Source organism: Cynocephalus volans, chromosome 10 (genome assembly GCF_027409185.1).
Source record: "Cynocephalus volans isolate mCynVol1 chromosome 10, mCynVol1.pri, whole genome shotgun sequence".
Classification (NCBI taxonomy): domain Eukaryota; kingdom Metazoa; phylum Chordata; class Mammalia; order Dermoptera; family Cynocephalidae; genus Cynocephalus; species Cynocephalus volans.
Window position 1 is genome coordinate 46017432 of NC_084469.1, and position 19812 is coordinate 46037243.

A 19812-nucleotide genomic window follows, 5' to 3' on the forward strand; every position below is an offset into this window, starting at 1 on the left:
ACTGCCCAACTGTAACAATTTAGGCCAATCACTTCATTTGTGACCCTTAGTTTATTCAAAGTAAAATAAGTAAAACTAGATAATCTATGAGACTCTACATTCTATAATTCCATAAATTATTAGCATTTTATTTTAACCAATTTAATTTGTTTTTGAGATCACTGCTAAATAAAAGTAACAGCATCACACATGGAAAAAGCAAACTGTCTGAAGAACTCCACAGGAATACTAGGTGTTTTGTACAGTCTCAGACTTTTAAATGCAAAAGGGAGGGCCGAGCCCGTGGCGCACTCAGTAGAGTGCGGCGCTGGGAGCGCGGCGACGCTCCCGCCGCGGGTTCGGATCCTATATAGGAAAGACCGGTGCACTCACTGGCTGAGTGCCCGTCACGAAAAATGACAAAAAAAAAAAAAAAAAAGAAATGCAAAAGGGGCAGTGGGGTGGAATAGGCTGTATGTGAAGACTATCCAAGTTATATTTTGACCGCACAGCTCCTGGGGTAAAAAAAAATGGTAGAAGAACAGTATAAATGTTCAAGGAAAAACACCACAAGAATACCAAAATAAAAAAAGATACTCTACAGTTGTTGTTACATTATAGTATTTCCTAGTTTTTCAATACTCCTAATATTCCTAAGAGGTCCTGATAAAAAAAGAAACAAAAATTTTCTTAACCATCTAAATGTACTTTTTGTATCCTCAAACCTGAAAAGGACTGCGTTATTTGTGCATATACAGTAGTTGACCTTCTTGACTATGATTTACAGCTTTATAGTGTTTAGTAATGTGCCCTGATCATAAAAGGCACCTCACATTGGCTGAACAAGTGGATGAATATACATGAATCTCTAATCTACAAATAAGGCTGTACATGATAAATCTTGATCAACCTTTACTACTTGCTTTATATCATATTCTAGTAAAATACGATATCTGAAGTAGAAGAATAGAAGTACCTAAGGATGTGGGAGTTCTATAATTCCCAGTCATCAATGAGAATTTGAAATTACTACTAAGACAGATCACAAAATACAACTAAAACTGAACAATAAAAACGAACACACAAAAAACTGCGTAAAAAATAGCCTGACATTCACTTGCATCTATCCCTGATCTATCCAAAGGCCTTTCCTTTCTACAGCAGATAGCAATGGCAGGAAAAAACCTTAGCACTTCATAAAAAAAAATTTTTTTAAATGCTTTAAAAAACTTTATTATTAGCTCAGTTCGTTACAGGGAAGTGTTATAACACTGAGGTCAAGGGTTCAGATCCCAGCACTGGCCAGCTGCCAAAAAAAACCCCAAAACTTGACTAATCCAAACTTGCTGAACCTTCAGACAAACTTTTACTCAAATTCAAAGAAACATAAGTTAATTTCCAGCATTTCATGGCTTTTTAAAAGATTAAGAGGACAGGCCAAACAAGTAACTTTCACTGTATTTTTTAAATCCAACAAGACATCAGTTAAAAATACATATTCCTCTAGAGGCCATGGAGAGAATCACAGCTACTGAGATATGTCACAGCAGATAACAGGTGTACTTTCATAAGTTGTAATGTGAATAGATTTTTCTAATTAGAATCCTATATTTATTCATTCAAAAAAATTTCAGTGTCACTATCATACACACACTCTCTCTCCCCAACCTGGTACCTTAAACGTAAAGATAAAATCAGAGAAGGGCCTATCCTGCTCTCAAAAGAAGATAAAACAGGTACATAAATACCTACAAGGTAGAAAGTGTAAGCGTCATGAGAGATGTGCAGACAAGGCATTACAGGAACATAGAGGGAGCTGTTACTACTCCACAGAAACATAACCCTTTCAATCTGTTTAAAGCAATTTCATAACTATTAACTCCCTTTAAGCTCACAACAGCCAACCCTAGGAGAGATGTTTTCCTAATATTACAGATGAGAAAACTGAAGCACAGAAAGGTTGATCATGCTCCAAAATGTCACAGACTGTAGTTAGTTACAGGAAGAATCAGGACTCTATGTATATTTTCTTTTCTCTGGGGGAGTACTTCAACATATGGCAAGTGTTTTGTAAAAGGAAAGAGTAATTGGGTATTACAAATAATCATTTCCTCGTGTGTGTATTTTATATATATCTATATAGATATATATATTTACCTTGATTTCCATTAACAGGTGTGCTTAAAGCAAGCAAAGAAACTGGGTACTGTAAATATTAAAATAAATAAACTTCCACCGGATTTTAACAGAATGAAAAAATAAGATACAAGATTTCTCTCTCCAGTAGCTTGTGGTTATTTCTTCTGTAATTTTTACACATGTCTAAATAACATTCTAAAACTGGTCTGCTCCTAAGTCCAGGCAAGTACAAGTTGGCTCATCCAATAAATGCCTTTATGAAAAGGTATATCAAACACTTTCAAAAAACTACTTAAAATTAAATAATGCCATCAACTCTTCAGTTGTCCACAGGACAATGACGTGTGATCCAGCAACAGGAACTACTGATCAAGATCTGTTGAACGAATGAATGAACCTTTGTAGCATTTTAAAATCCCGGGCCTGTTGCTCTTTGCACACTGCCATGTTCAGCCCCACACCAACCACTGCCTCAACGGAGTGCACACAAGGAAAGTAAATTTCAACATAATTAGGATATAATCAGGGAAGCAAATCTGATTCGGGTAAATATACTAATCCCATATCACCACTCTCCATGGTTAACTGTTGAAGACGCACCCTGGCATGCATACCATGGAAAGAAAACTGACACGTCCCGAACAAATACTTATAATAAATATTACTTATTTCCATCCATTCCTTTAATACACGACCATTCCTAATCCAATTAACTCGCAGAATTCAGTCTCCTCTTCATTCAGGCTTATTTCTCAATTCTAGTTCCTCACCAAAAAGAGGTGGACTCACTGACCTGGCACAGGAAAACACCAATAACAGACGGCGGAAGGTATAGGGTTCCGATCCTTGCCATCTCCACCATCATCCACCCTTCGCCATTACGCCCTGAAGTGGTGTGGTCAGGAAGATGAACTAGTTTGCTCCTCACGCACTTGTCCATCGCTGTCACCTCCCTAACCCCTTCCACACTCCCACGACAGCCACCAACTCTGCGTCGGAGTGAGCTCGGGCCCGCCACCTGCGCCGGCCCCGCCCGGGACCCCGGCCCTCCCCCTCCGCCTCGGCCGGCCGGGCCGGCTCCGCACGCCCCCTGCCCACAGGACACCTCGGGGCCGCCCGCCCGGCCGCAGCCCATTCTTCCTCCAAACTCCATAAGCCTCCACTCACCCAGCCTGAGCTCCCCGCCGCGCCCCACACGCCCCTGGGCGGCCGTGGGGCAGAGGCCGGGCAGCTAAAACGGGTCCCGACCTGGCCGGGCCTGCGACCACCCTCGCCCGGCGGAGAAGCCACCCCCACGGGCGGCGCCCTGGGAGCCCCGAGAAGCCCCCGTGCGAGCAGGGGCCCGAGGGCCGGGGCCTACTCACCCGAAGCTGGCGGAGCGTGGGAGCCGGCGCGCCCCCAGGCCTGAGGCACAGGGCGCGGCCCGGCGCACGTTCCTACGCCGGGACCTCGCTCGGCGTGGCCCGCCGGGCGCTCACTCCAGCCGCCGCCGCCGCCGCCGCTGCTGCTGCTTCGCCACCTTGGCCGCCATCTTGACTCAACCCCTCTCCCTCCCCCCAGCCCGGGCGGCAGCGGCTGAGGCGGCTCCGGCGCCGGCTCCTCCTCCTTCCGGAGGGTTGGGAAAGCGACTCCCTCCGCTGGCCGAGCGCCGCTCCTACCTCGGCCGAGCTTCCTGGGTCGCGCCGCGCCCGGTCCCCCTCACTCTCCCCGCTCGGCCCGGCGCCGGCAATCTCCTCACACGGAGACCGGCCCGGGCGGCGCCGCGCCAGGTAGCCACCCAGCGCGGCTGCCATCGCGTACCGTGCCGGGGCACTCACCGCGCACGCTCGGTCCCTGCCTGCTACCCCTTCGCGGCGCGGCGGAACAGCGGCCACCTCCTGGGCCCGGGCTCTGGGGAGGGAAGCCAGGTCCCCACGCGGCTGGGAGCTGGACGGGTTACACGTTGACCGACCCGAGATACTTTCCAAGGCTGCGGCTGTAACTTAGCGAGACCTCACTAAAATGCCGGGCGAGGCCGACTGGCCCCTGATGTCGCTCCTTAACCTAAAGGAACTCGTATGAAGAGCCCGTGGCCCTCGAGACTGCTAAGTGCACGCGCAGCCTTACTCTTCTGGTGAAATGACACCTCGTAACCTTTAGAAAACCCACCACTCCATATTCCTAAACTGAGAAGGAAAAACAAAGTGGTGTACCCGGCTATTTTGGAAAATTTTCCTCCGGATAGTGGGCTGTCTAACCATATAATTGGGAGAAATTCCCAGTTGTTTTTTTTTTTTTTTTAAGATGACCGGTAAGGGGATCTTAACCCTTGACTTGGTGTTGTGAGCACCACGCTCATCCAGTGAGCGAACCGGCCGTCTCTGTATGGGGATCCGAACCCGTGGTCTTGGTGTTATCAGCACCAAACTCTCCCAAGTGAGCCAGGGGCCGGCCCCAAATTCCCAGGTTTTAATAAATGAATTAGAAAACGAGTTGAAAGGGAACTTCTACAAGATGTGGGAGTTTATTTTAAAACACTTCCCTTTAAACCCATTGTACTGAAACTGAGCAGCCACAAGACCGTAAATGCTGCAGTGGAGAAAGCGTGGTAAAGAAGTGTTGGGAAGCTTCCTGTTAAAGCGCAAGAGAAATCCTACTTTGAAAGCCTCAAGGCACACGAGCTGGTCGGTGGGGCGGACTTAAAGCCGGAACGCAATTGCAGCTGGTGCAGTTTTCCCGCCGGAGTCAGAGTCGTAGGCAGCATTCCCTACTGCGCAGGCGCAATGCCAGTTAATCAGCATGGAGGTGGTGGGTCTCCTGTGTGTGGCAGCGGTGGTCCTGGCGTCGGGCTTCTTCTGGGTTTGGGACTCCTCAGAACGAATGAAGATTCGGGAGCACGCAGACCTGCTGGGAGCCGGAAACCGGAGTCTCTTGGTGGTCGCGCACCCCGACGATGAAGCCATGTTCTTTGCTCCCACAGTGCTTAGCTTGGCCCGCCTGAGACACCAGGTTTCTCTGCTGTGCTTCTCTACAGGTAGGAGGCCTTAGGCGGGGCGCTGGAAACTGGGGTTATGGAGGGGATTAGGTGCTAACCGATCTCAGTCGACTTCTTCCCGAAGGGAAGCTAAGTGAGTGCACCGAAGGTCCTTTTTCTGGACCCCTCCCAGGCTGGGGACAGGAGCTGCCGGCTTTCCCAGGCGGGTTGGGGGACGTCTGCAGCTTGCGTACTCCACTCTCTGCAGGGTTGAGGAGCAGAAAAGCAATAGCTCGCATTTGGTTCCATCCAGTACCTGCATTTCCTTTGGGAACTGCAAGTGTACTGCTTGTTCTGTGGAACCTTTTCAGTTGCAGAAGGTTCAAGAATAATGATCTTATTTACACCAAACAGAATCTATGCTGTATCATGCCTGCTCAGCCCTTAAAGTTTCACTTATAAATGATAGCAAAGGACCTTCCTGCTGCTTTTAAAACCTATTTCGTGCTAGAAAGATGCCTGTGTCAAATTGAAGTAGACTCAGATGACTAGATAGAAAGTAATTTTGTAGGTAATTTTAGAGTTCGGCTCCATCTAACTTTCAATGAAGGAGCCTTTTAAAGAATAGGTTTTATGTTACGGTACAGAGAAGATCAAATGAGAAAACAAAAATTGACCGTGACACTTGATTATGGTGATAATTGCAAAACTGTATAAATGAAGTAATTGAACTGTACACATACAATGGGTGAATTTTATATGGTGTGTCAAATTATACTTCAATAAAGCTGTTTTTTAAAATTGCCCGTGACCTCTTTCCCATTTGTGTGTGGGTCCCGTTCTTTTTCTATACAGACTTTTCACAGAAATCACATTTTGTACAATTTTATATCCTTTTAACTTTAACTTTTCCATTTATTTAACAAATATTTATGTGCTAGGCCTTATTCTTTGCCCAAGGGATACAATAGTAAAATCGAGCTAGATAAAGATAGTGCCCTCATGAAACTTATAATTAAAACATTTCCCCATGTTAATGAGATATATACATATTGCCTTTTAATTGCTTTCATCGATATAAACCTTAATTAAGTCATTCTTTATTGTATGTATACTTGGGGCTTTTTCCCCCAGTTTATCTCTATTACAAATAGCAATGAACACCTTTACGATTCCATGTAATGTCATTAGGATTGACATCTAAAACTGGCTGTTTTAAGGCTTTGCATGCAAATCACATTTCTAAAAACAAACATTATACCAATTTACATTCTTACTGGCGGTAATGTGGATATCTGTCTTAATAGATTAGCAATGATTAGTTTTTTTTATAAATTTCTTGATTTGCTTAATTTTTTCCCTCAAAAATCTTTCATTACCAGTAAGATTAAACCATCTTTCATGTTTATTAAGAATTTGGGTCTAAGCACTTTTCTTCCCACTTTGTGCTCTGTTAAGAATTAATTGCTAGGGCTGGCTAGTTAACTCTCTTGGTAGAGCATGGTGTTGGTAACACCAAGGTCAGGGGTTCAGATCCCGTTACCCAGCCGCCAAAAAAATTTTTAAATAAAAATTTTTTTAATTTTGAAGAAAGGATATTAGTTGCAAGTAATTGCCCCAGTTTTTTTCTTTGCTTTTAATTATATTTTATACTACAACTACGAGAGTCAAATTATACGCAAATTTGTTTCAAGATCTGCAAGAGAAGTGTGGATTTTATTTGCAAAATATTATAGGTGCAGTGTGTTCTTTAATAAATTTTTCCTTGTTTTCAATAGGTTCATAAAAATTTGGGACCAGAAATCAAAATTTTTTCAAATAAAATATATAAAGCATGCACTTGGCAGTCAATTTTTTTTCCATGCCATTTGCTATGGATAGTCAATATCTTTATTGTCTTTCATCATTTTCTCTGAATCCAACATGCCATTTTAAATTGTTCTATTTTGTACTTTTTAAAATTACTTAAAATTCTTAACTCACTCAAAAATGTATGGATTAAACATTCCTCACTCTCCCTACTTTCTCCTGACGTTCTAACATGAAAAGCTAATAATTTGTGATAAAATATAATGAAAGCTATAATGGTGTGATGGAGAAAGTACTGTACTATGGACACAAAATGGAGAAAAGCATTAAATTTCTTTTCAAAGGTTTAGGTTAAAGGGGCTAGCCAGTTAGCTCAGTTGGTTAGAAAGTGATGTTGTAATACCAAGGTCAAGCGTTCAGATCCCCATGTTGTCCAGATGCCAAAAAGTAAAAAAAATTAAGTAAAAAAAAAAAAAAGCTCTGGATAGGTTTTCTTTGAGCTGTGCTTTAAGTACAGGCGTAGGTTGGAGAGAGAGCACAGCCTTATAACACCAAGTTCACAGGTTCAGATCCCCCTACTGCCAGCCACCAAAAACAAAAAAATAAAAATAGGAGTAGACACAGGAAGCTTGGGAAGTCATTCTAAGTCTTGCTCTTGGAACGAATGAATAATTCAATTTAAGGGGAAGAGAACAGAAAGAAAAAATGATTTTTTGTTATTGGTGGCTCATTTAATCCTGTCAGCAACCCTACCTGGTAGGTACTATTGTTATTCCTATTTTACAGATATGGAAACTGAATCACAAAGAGTTTAGGTAACAACCACAGTGACCAGCTACAATGTAAAGAAGCCAGAGCCCTGTGGCTCTTCTTTGTTCTAAATCATTATATCCATCTACCTCTCACATTGCCTTGTATGCCATGTCAGCTGTTGAAATATTTATATTGAATCCCAGTATACATACCAAGAAACACTAGTTCATCAAGCTGCTATTAAAAAAAAAAAAAAGAATGCCTTGGCCTGACAAGTTTGGGGAACTTAGCCAGATGTGCTATCCCCTCATTTAGATGTTCACAGTCCTTATGAGACTATAAACATCTTGAGAAGTCTTCCTGTGAAAAGTCCTAATTAACTTTATTTATTTGTTTATTTATTTTTAGTGGCAGCTGGTATGGGGGGATTCGAACCCTGGACCACGGTGTTATAACACTATGCTGTAACAAACTGAGCTAACCAGCCAGCCCCTATTTAACTTCATTTAATTCAGCATTTCTCCAATTCATGTAACCATTGAAATACCTGTTAATATACAGTACACATATCCTAGCTAGTAGGATGTCATTGAATACATTTGGTGGAGAAGTACCATAATGAGTTCTGTGTTTTCAAAAGCTCATTCTAGTGGCAGTATGGAGAATGGTTTGGGAGGAAATATTGACGTCAGGAAAACCAATTTGGTCCATCCTTTCCCCTCTAGACTTTCATCAGATTTCCGTGTATTTCTGGTCTGTGTACTACCTCTTCAGTCAGTTTGACATCCCTATCTTAATTACTGCAGCTTATTATCTGGTATGACCAGCCCTGTGATTGTTCTTCAGAGTATGTTTGCTGTTTCTGACCTTTTCTTCCACATACATTTTAGAGTTAGCTTGGTCATGTTTGAGAAAAAATCTTGCTGGCATTTTTATTGATATTTCACTGACTGTACTGATCTGATCAATATAAGGAGAATTGACATATTTACAATATAAAGTCTTTCCGTCATTTTATGGTATGTCTCCTCATCTGTATTTTATTTATACTTTTATCCATTTTGTCTATATTTTATTTATACATTTTATGATATCTCTCCTCATCTATACCGCTCTTCTTTAATGTTTAACCGTTTTATGATAAAGTCTTACATAAGCATTTTTAATAAGGTCTTACATAAGTATTTTATAATAAGATCTTACATAAATAAGTATTGAGATGATGATTATGTAATTTTGTACTTTAATCTGTTTTTCATATCTAGAGGTTCCTTTTGCAGTATATAGTCTCTGTTGCTTTCTCATATTTTGATGCCCTCTTTTATTTCTTTAAATATATTAAACACATATCTGCTCCTAATAATTCTAATTTCTTCAGTCTGTGTATCTGATTCTGCTCTTTGTTCTGGTAACTCATTTTGGGTGACTTGTTTCCATGTGTATTTTGTGATTTTTTTTTTTTTAATGTAAGCATGTGTTTCTTAAAGCTATATTTGTGGTAATGTTTTGATGATTTACTTTTTTTGTTTGGTTTTTTTTTTTAATTATTTTTTTCAGATCAATATTATTAGCATGTTCATTATTACAAATCATAATTATTCTTTATGTGTCTTGCCCAGTCTTTCTCCACCCCCCCATCCCTTCCCCCTCACCTTTAGTAACCATAAATTTGTTCTCTCCTGAAAGATGATTTACTTTTGCTTCAGCCAGCACTACCTATTTCAGATCACTCTAAAATATTACATTGAGATTTTTCAGGCCACAGAGGTAGTGTAAATTCAGGGTCCAAATCCAAAAGTATTAGTTGTTTAATGCCACATAACAAATTATCTCAAAAATTAGTGGTTTAAACTTAAATACTTTCTCATTGTTTCAGACAGAGTACAGTCTCTGTTCCCCGATGTTTAGTACCTCAGCTGGAGGACCCAAAGACTGGGGACTGGAATCACCTGAAGACTCATTCACTTAGAAGTCTGGCTTACAAGCTGGGGACTTAACTAGAGATATCAGCCAGAACATCCACATGTAGTGTATGTCCATGTGGCTTGGGATTCCTCACAACTCCGTGGCTGGGTTCCTGAGAGAGGGCCTGTGCTAGAGGTAGCCGTATGTCTTTCATGACCTAGCCTTGGAAAGAAATCGTGCATTCTCCTTGTTGAGGCAGTCGTAAGTCAAATGCAGTTTCAAGAAGAGAAGTAGATTCCACCTCCTGATGGGGAGTGTAGGGCTTCTAGAAGTTCATGTGGTACTAGAAATATTGCTATAGCTATAGCTATTTTTGGAAAATACAGTCTGTCACAGCAAATGAAGCTGACTGTATAGTTAACAATTTTAGGGGGTGACATTTTTCTTATTTTTTCCTCTACTAAAATCAAGTCTGAGAGAGAAATGTAGCCCGTTCCTCTCTGTCTAGGGTGCATCCATTGAAGGAAGTGCCTTTTGAAGGTCCTGTCTGTATGGAGCTCTCCTTATTTGTGCACAAGCTTTACCTCCTGCTACCCTGTCTTTAGGCCACCAAGAATATGAAGATGCTGTCATTCCTTTGTATGGCTGAAAAATTTCATTGTATGTATATACCACATTTCATTTATTCATTCATCTATTGATGAACACTTCGGTTGTTTCCACTTCTTACTATTTTAAATAATGCTCCTATGAAGGTTGATGTAGAAGTATCTGTTAGTACTCGTTTTCAGTTCTTTTGAGTATAGTCATCCCTCGGTATCCATGAGGGATTGGTTCCAGGACCTTCCACAGATACTAAAATTCACAGATGCTCAAGTTCCTGCTATAAAATGGTGTAGTATTTGCATATAACCTATGCACATCCTCCCATATGCTTTAAATCATCTCTAGATTATTTATAATGCCTAATACAATGTGAATGCTATGTAAATAGTTGTCATACTGTATTATTCAGGAAATAATGACAAGAAAAAGTCTGTGCATGTTCAATACAGACCCAATTTTTTTTTTTCAAATAATTTTGACCCACAGTTGGTTGACTCCATGGATGCTGATGGAGTTTGGATGTGTTGTCCCCTCCAAAACTCATGTGGAAATTTGATCTCCAATGTGGCAGTGTTGGAAACTGATTGAGTCATGGGGGTGGATCCCTCATGAATGGATTCATGCTCTCCCTGGGGGAGGAGGGGTAGCCAGTGATTTCTCACTCTATTGGTTCCTGGGAGAGCTGATTGTTTAAAGAACCCTGGCACCTTCTCTCTCCCTCTCTCTCCCTCTCTCTCCCTCTCTCTCCTTCTCTCTCCTTCTCTCTCTCTCTCTCTCTCTCTTCCTCTTCCTCTCTTGCTTGCTTCTTCTCTTGCCATGTGATCTGCTTGTACCCACCGGCTGCCTGCCCCTTTTCCTCCATGAGTAGAAGCAGCTTGAGGCCCATGCCAGATGCAGCTGTCCCAGAATTGTAAGCCAAATAAATGTCTCTTCTTTATAATAATTCTATTATAGCAACACAAAACGGACTAAAACAGATACAGAACCCACAGATACGGAGGGCCGGCTGTACATACCTGTAAATACAATTGCTTAGTCATATGGTAATTCTTTGTCTAAATTTTTTAAGAATTGCTGAAATGTTTTACACAGCAGTTGTATCATTTTATGTTCCCAACCGCAATGCATTAGGGTTCTAGTTTCTCCGTATCTTTGTCAACATTTGTAAATTTGTAAACATTTGTAGAACATTGCAGTTTGTTTACTCTAGCCATCCTAGTGGACATGAAGTGATATCATAGTTTTGATTTGCATTCCCTATTGACTAACGATAATGAGCATCTTTTCATGTGCTTATTGGCCATCTTAATATCTTCTTTGGATGATGTCTATTCAAATATTTTGCCCTTTTAAAATTTTTAATTTCATTTTTAAATCGTGATTTCTTAACCTGTGTTTTGTGGATACATTCTAATGGAAAGGGGGTCCAGCTCTCTGGGTTTCAGCTTCCTTTGGGAGGCCAGGCCTCTGGGCTATAGTAACACTCCCTCCTCCCTTTACATCTCCAACCAGGGGTTGGTAGTCACTTCTTGCTGTCTCTAATATCTGGGTAACTTCACTGTTTCCTGTTTGTACCTTAGATCCTCCGTTAGTTATGTATCAAAATATTTGCATTAAATTCTTGCTGTCATAAATATTTGATATGGTTTCTGTTATCCTGGATAGACCCTGACACAGGACCTAAACTTCCTCATTTTATTGTGGAGGAAACTTGGACCATTTTTTCTTCCTAATACATTTTCAAATTTATTACCTATTTAATTTTTTTAAGTAAAATGAAATTTCTACCTTATACATTATGATGTATAAATTTGGGTCTTTACAAGTGACTTTAATTTCTATTATATGTGGTTATGATTGCTAGGTATGCCTGAGAAGTATTAGTTATCAGAAGACTTACAATTATGCAGGTGCTATACGTGCACACACACAACGTAGTTCTAATAAAGCGATCTACATTAATCCCATTTTCAGTTTTCTAGAATAATATTCTCTAAATTTTTTGGTCACATGGTAAAAAACTTTGAGCATATACTCCCATTATGTATTTTTATTTATAGTTCATAAAAGTTTATGGACCACTAATGTGTGCATTATACAGCATTCACAAGAGCATACATTTATAAAAGAGACAAGGTAAACAAATTAAGAGGAGAGGTTCTAATGTTTTTCCTCCCATCCCAGAGTGCACACCCATCCTACTTGGACACTGTTCTAGAGTATGTCAGTTATAAGCTGCCGAAGGATCTCAGACATGTATTCTGTTCAAGTGCCTACATTTTCACCACCTTAGTGAAAATAGTTTAAATGGTCTCTGACATCAACTCCCTAAACTCTTGTAAATTCCTTAATTCAAATCCAAGGCAATAAAACTAGCCCTATAAACACGTTAGTCTCAATTCTAAGCAGTTTCCCACAGACTGATGTGCACAGCGTTTGAAGTTAGGAATTGCATCATTAGTGTACATTGACTCCTCATTGATTACCAAAGATCAAGTAATCTTGGGGAAAAAAAATGGGAGCGGGTATGTGTATAGTTTTGAAAGGAATCTACAGTATAATGTTCACCATAAAATTGACTATAGTTTCTGATTTTTTTAAATAAAGAAAATTCGAAAAAACGTGATGGGCACAATACAGAATTAAAGCTGTTTTCTGCAGTCTTTTTAGGGCTAGTCTCTTTGTTGGATACAACATAATGACTGTCTCCTGTCTGGGTTCAAACAGTTCATAGCTAGTCCTAGAGTAACTCTTGCCAAGGTTGAAAGGTTTCACATGGGAGTTTTTCTTTGAGTTACCTGCAACGACAAGTGGAGCCTCTCTTTGTTCAGTCCTTCATGAGTGCCTGCAGTGTGCTGGATAATGGGGATGATACAGAGTTGGAGACCATGGCTTTAAGCTCGATGACATTTAGGGCTGGCCAGTTAGCTCAGTTGGTTAGAGCTTGGTGCTAAGAGCACCAAGGTCCAGGTTTCTATCCATGTACTGGCCAGCTATCAAAAAAAAAAAAAGTTTAGGAATTAATAATCTGATTATGGAGAAAAGTTCATATTTATGAATAGAATACTGAAAATGACCACATGCCAGGGAAAATAGGAGAAGGCCTCCTCTAACATTTGGTCTGGATGATGAAGATGAATTGTAATTCCGGAAGAAAGGAAGAAGAGGAGGGGGAAGGCAAACAGAGGTCAAGGAAAGAGAAAACTGACATGTATTATCTCATATAACCCTCCAGAAAGCCTTATGAGATAATCATTATTTCTTTTTTTTTTTCTTTTTTTTTTTTTTAAAGATGACCGGTAAGGGGATCTTAACCCTTGGCTTGGTGTTGTCAGCACCACGCTCAGCCAGTGAGCGAACCGGCCATCCCTATATGGGATCCGAACCTGTGGCCTTGGTGTTAGCAGCACCGCACTCTCCCGAGCGAGCCACAGGCCGGCCCCGAGATAATCATTATTTCTATTTTGCATGTGAAAAAACTGGCTCAGGAAAGTTAGGTAAGTTGGACAAATCACACATGCAGTTATTTGCTGGAGAGTAGAATTAAGGGGTGCATTAGCTAGACAGTTGTTCACAATGAGTACAGTTTGAATGATACCAAAATTTCACTATGTTATTATTTGTAAGGATACAGAGGAGTTCTCATTACCAGAACTATTCTTTGGAAATATATGTGTTGGGAAAATAAAGAATACATAAGCTTTTTGGGGTGCTGATGGGGTTGGGCTGTCCTAGAAGTATGCTTGGGGATAGCTGATTGCTAAATTCTTTGAAAGAGGATGTTTACTTGAATGTTGCCTATACATTTTCCTGTAATACTCAGGAACAGCAGCCTCATTTTTAAATAAATGTTAAACAGATATTTGAGAAATAAAAATTTAAAGGGGCCCAAACTAATAGTGTGCCTAGGTACCCCAGTTCTGAGTTGGGTCGATCCTAAATCTGCCTAACTCCAAAGCCAGTGCTCTTGGCTATATGTACCATGCTGCCTCTAGCATATGACTAAAACACAGACAGACAGATAAACATAGAGATAGATACAGAGATGGGGAAGAATTGTGAATGCTGATTCTAAAGATTGTGCTCCTGATATTCTTATTGTAGGAGTATCTTATAATAACCTTGGTATTGTATTTTCTTCAACTTTTTATTATACACATTTTCCAGGTAGTTTAAAATCCTTTAGGGAACAAGATGGGATGAGAATGAGTGAATAGGTAGGTCTCCACTGTTAAAGAAATCTACCACTGTATGTTTGTTATCCTCAGGAAATTACTACAATCAAGGAGAGATTCGTAAGAAAGAACTTTTGCAGAGCTGTGATGTTTTGGGGATTCCACCCTCCAGTGTAATGATTATTGACAACAGGTAATTTATCTTTTAACAACATAGAAGTTCCTTGGCAATAAATATGCAGTGTTACACTCAAAAGACAAAAAACTAATGTAGGTGGATAGGAACATCTTATCTGAGAAGTTTATTTAAAAATAGCTCCACATTTGTTTTTAAATGACAGCATAATGGATATAAATTTTTTCAGCTTCTGATTTTTGTCTTGAGATAGCTACTTCTCTGTATATCTACATGTCATAAAATTTTTATTATAAATTTAAAAAATACACAAAAGTATAAACAGTATTGTGAACCCCTACATACCTGTTCCATAAATCCAATAATTATGAAGGCTTTGCTATACTTGCTTCATCCATTCATCTGTCTTGTGTGTGTGTGAAGTATTTTAAAGAAAGCCCCAGCCATCAGGTTATTTCACCCCTTTATACCTAGGTGTGCATCTCTTAAGAAGATGGATATTTTTCATGTAGTTACAATGCCATTATCATTACATCTAATAAAATTAACAATAACAATAATTCTTTGGTTTTCTCCAACACCTGGTCCATATTGAAATTTCTCCAAGTAGCTGAAAAATGTTTTTCTTACAGTCGTTTGTTTAAATCAGGATCTAAACAAGGTTCATACATTATAATTGGTTGATATTCTACATTTAATTCCCCTTTCCTCCATGTCATTGATTTGTTGAAGAAACTGAGTTGTCATATAGAATGTCCCACATTCTCGATTTGTCTGTCTGTTTCCTAATGGTATTGTCTAAGCTGTTTTTCTATCCTCCATATTTCTTGCACATTGGAAATGAACTATAGAGACTTGATTAAATTTAAGGCTAACTTGGGGGCAAGAATACTTCATAGGCTGTACTATGTGCTTCATATTGCATCAAATCAGGAGATATGTACTATCTGATTGTCTCACCTATAGTGATTCTACAATTGCTGAGTTAAGATGGCAACACTGTAGGTGCCTTCTTTATTTTAAAGACTCCTATCAACCTTTCATGTAATGTTCTCATGATTATTGCCCGAATCATTAATTTAATGAGAAGCTGCAAAATGGTGAGTTTCTGATTGTCTCATGCATTCTACATGTACAAGATATAATTTTTTTGTAAAGCAGAACTTTCCCTATTAACAGGACCTATTTAGTTAGCATGCTATATAATTTGAACCAAAAGGACAGGATAGATGCATAATTCTTTCCCTTATAAGTGTTATTTTCAGAATAAGGAGTTGAAGGCCTACCTACTTCCACCTGTGATCCATTGGTTATTGTTTCTTGGGTGGGGGAGGGTACTTTTAAATCTCATTAGGAACTTACATGTTTTTATATATTTGGTGTTTTAGATTCAATCATCATGTTCTTTGACTCTCAGATCATCTCATCTTTGGCCAGTAAGCCTTTGTGTTGTCTTATATGTCCTTTGGATGTGACCTCTTTAGTCTTTTATGTTTTCCTTGCTTTCAAGGACAATGAGACTTTCCAGTAGTATCTTGTATACTTTCCTAGCCCAGTTGTGGAATCAGTCATTTCTCCAAGGAAGCTTGGTTTGTTTTAGTAGAGAATGGAATGCAGAGACCATAACCAGCATACTAGGAATGTTCATTTCAACAATGTTATTATAACATCTCTTTTCTCTTACACTTGAAAGACTTGCTTTCCAACAACATGAACATAATTACTTATTTTCTTCTTTAATCGTTTTGAGAATTTCATAAAACATGAATGTAAAAGGGCTTTTATTATTCTCAAAACAGCAGATATTGAATACCAAGACTAAATATAATAAGATTGATCATGATATCTGCAATTTAAAACAATCTAGAAAAAAATACCTTTATAGATTAACCAAGAATGGATAAATATTAACAATTTGAACTTTGGTGAAAGGTACATACATGTTCATTATAATATTTTTTTAACTTTTCAGTTTGAAAATTTTTGTAATAAAATTTTAAGTGCCATACCACATTCCTTTTCTTCTACTATTTTCTGACATATATAAATATATTTTACTGTATTGTTACGACCTGCCTCTTCAATGTGAAAAAAATTTAAAAATCAGGCAGCTGGGGTTTTTGAGTTCCATGACCTTTGGGGCTTAAAAATCTGCTTCTGGGCCAAACCCGTGGCGCACTCAGGAGAGTGCTGCGCTGGGAGCGTGGTGACGCTCCCGCCGCAGGTTCAGATCCTATATAGGAATGGCCGGTGCACTCACTGGCTGAGTGCCGGTCACGAAAAAGACAAAAAAAAAAAAAAAAAAAAAAATCTGCTTCTTATCAGCAACATAGTTTTTGGGGTTTATTATAAATGAGTTTGGGATTTATTAATTTTTTTTTTAGGTTTTTTTAACCTTCCTTTTAAGTTTTTGTCTTCAATTACTGGGTAATATGCAGGGAGGTGGTAATACAACTTAAAACATAGTGAAGGGACAAGTTCTCTTTCGTATTGGCAGAGAAAAAAAACCGATCATCCTAGATACACATAAAAGGCCAAAGCAAAAAAACAGAATTTGCTATTTTTATAGGACAGGAGTACTAGAGAAAGAAGTTGCATCTTTATTGTAATCTGTATCTAGTTATGTCATAAGTTTTAGACACTGTCCAGGAGCTAACCCCAGTTTGGACATGTCACTGTCTACAAGTAGGTAAACACTTACCAGTTTCTAAGATGAACTGGTAACTTTACTTAAGCAATTGACCTTATATTCTGGAACGTACAAGGGAAGTCTGTGAGGAAAACATAACTCACTTGTCTGGTAAGTGGCTTCTGTTATCTAAATTCTAGATACACAGCTAAGGACCAGAAAAGAGCTGCCAAATAAGAGGTAACCAAGTCTATACACAACGAAGTCTGTACCCACCGCCCTCACTTACCACTTGTTTACTTTTATTTTCTGCATCATTCCAACAAACTTGGTCCCAATTGTGTTTTGTTTTGGGCTGGTTTTGTTTGGTTATGCCCTTAAAAGATTAGAACCAGTGCATTACTAGATGAGGGAAAGGAGTTACTGCCATAGACACATATAGATGAGCAATAAATTATAAATGAGTGCTGACTCTACTGGGGTCTGTTTAGGCGGCCTCGGCAATAAGATTTGTCCTCTCACCTATGAAGTCATCCAGAAGCAAGATGGCACCAGGGTGTCTCAACAGCATCAGCGAAAACCCAAGTCCTTCCCATCTTTCTGCTGGCTGTTTTTATCATATCAACATGCTTCTCCTTATGGTTACAAAGTGATTGTAGCAGCTCCAGATGTCACACGCAGACACAACTGTGAATTTGTAAAACCAGACAAGTTATATACTTACAAAACACAATGATAGAGAGGCATAGGGTAGATATTCCCATTCCAAAAGGGAAAAATCAGGAAGAAGAAATGGGCGACAGGTCCCAAGCAATTTCAAAACCTCAGAAGGCAAATTTTATTAGGTCTTCTTTTTTTTTTCTTTTTTTTTTTTTCTTTTTGGAAGCTGGCTGGTGTGGGGATCCAAATCTCCGGCGTTGGGGTTACAAGACTGCACTCTAACCAACGGAGCCATCTGGTCAGTTGGTAAATTCCATTAGACCTTAAGGCTCAAGAATAATCCTCTTTGGTTCAATGATCTGCCCTTCAAGCCCACTGGGGCCGTTGGTGGGACTGGCAGCCCTGCTGATTTCTGAGTCACCTTCAGGGTCATTCTTCCCTTTTCTTGAAGAATGATGCATATTTACAGCTGGATGGCTCTATTGTCTGTAGAATCTAAGAAGTCTTCTTTGATTCTGTCTCATTTTTCTGTCTCCTGGCTGCTGTTGAGGTGGCTGGTTAAATTTGTAGTTCAGCCCCTTTCCAGTCTCCTTATCAAATTGTTGTCCAGCCACACCCTAGTGTTCTCTTCAGAACAAGCTTTCTCATTTTTTACAATATGGACAGCCTGACATTTTTTCAAAATTTTTAAGTTCTAGTTCCTTTTTGCGTAATAATTCCTTCTTCAACTTATCTCTCAACTCTCACATTTTACTTTAAGCACTCAGGGGGACCCAGCCTCCACCTTCAACATTTTGCTTAGAAATCTCCTCAGCTAAATAGCTAATTTCATCCTTCACAAGTTCTACATTCTACAAAGCACTAGAACACAATTCAGCCAAGTTCTTTGCCACTTTATAATAGGGATTGCCATTTCTCCGTTTTCTGATGACTTGTTCCTCATTTCTGTCAGATACCTTATCGGTATGGCCTTTAACGTTTATAGTTCTATCAACATTCTGTTCATGATTATTTATGTATTCTCTGAGAAGGTGGAGGCTTTCTTCCCAGCTCTCCTTTTTTCTTCCTCAGCCCTCACCAGAATCACTTTTAGTTTTCATATTTCTACTGACCGTCCTTTCATGGCAATCTAGAATCTTTCTAGCATGAACTTCAAAACTCCTCCAGCCTCTCCCTATTATCTAATTCCAAAGCAACTTCCAGATTTTTAGGCATTTGTTACTTCACCATACCAAAATCTGTCTTAGTTTGCTTGGGCTTCCATAGCAAAATACCATATAGTGGGTGGCTTAAACATAGTAATTTATTTTCTGCTGCAGTTTTGGAGGCCAGAAGTCCCAGATCAAGGTCCAGCAGAGTTGGTTTCTGATTAGGGTCATCTTCCTGGCTTGCAGATGGCTGCCTTCTCACTGTGCCCTCACATGGGGGGAAGGGGATAAGAGATCTTCCTCTTCTTATAAGACCACCAGTTCTATTGGATTAGGGCCCCACCATTATGACCTCATTTAACCTTATTACCTTCTAAACACCCTGTCTGCAAATGCAGTAACATTGGGGATTAGGGCTCTAATCTAACATACAAATTTTGGGGGAACATAATTTAATCTTTAACAACGTGCAGCCCTTAGTCTTTCAGGTCCTCATTTTATAACCCAGAAAAAACAAAGCTTTGTAATGTTACTTTAGGTTACTTAGATGAATCAAAAAGAAGAATGAAGAGGAAAAGGGGAAAGGGATGTTTTGTAGAGGACCTACCTATACCCGTAATAATGGTGGTAAATATGTATTAAGCTATTACTGCCAGTGCCAAAAACCATATTAAATACGTGATCTTACTTAATCCTCAAAATAATCCAATTATTTCTCCCATCTTACAGATAAGAAACTGAGGTTGAATAATTTACCCAAGGTCATCCAGCTAATTAGTGGTAGAACTGACATTTAAACTGAGGCAATCTGGCTGCAGAGCATATATTCAACCGCTGTTATTTCTACCTACTTCATGCATGACACATACTTTCACAAAGGCTATCTCATTTAATTCTTAAACTAACTGTACAAGATAGGT

The 19812-nt window shown here is 39.6% G+C and overlaps 2 protein-coding genes across 14 annotated transcripts in view; one reads left to right on the forward strand and one right to left on the reverse strand.

The window, feature by feature from the left end:
* The window catches only part of NCOR1 (nuclear receptor corepressor 1), a 148219-nt gene extending 144567 nt beyond the window's left edge, over positions 1–3652 (reverse strand). For all 13 annotated transcript variants that reach the window (XM_063110379.1, XM_063110376.1, XM_063110381.1 and 10 more), the window contains exon 1: positions 3483–3652. The gene's annotated coding sequence lies outside the window, so the exon portion shown is untranslated. The remainder of the gene's footprint in view (positions 1–3482) is intronic.
* A 1244-nt stretch (positions 3653–4896) lies between these two features.
* The window catches only part of PIGL (phosphatidylinositol glycan anchor biosynthesis class L), a 68026-nt gene continuing 53110 nt past the window's right edge, over positions 4897–19812 (forward strand). The window contains exons 1-2 of the mRNA XM_063111969.1: positions 4897–5131; positions 14413–14512. Coding sequence (XP_062968039.1) covers positions 4897–5131; positions 14413–14512 — 335 coding nt within the window. The remainder of the gene's footprint in view (positions 5132–14412; positions 14513–19812) is intronic.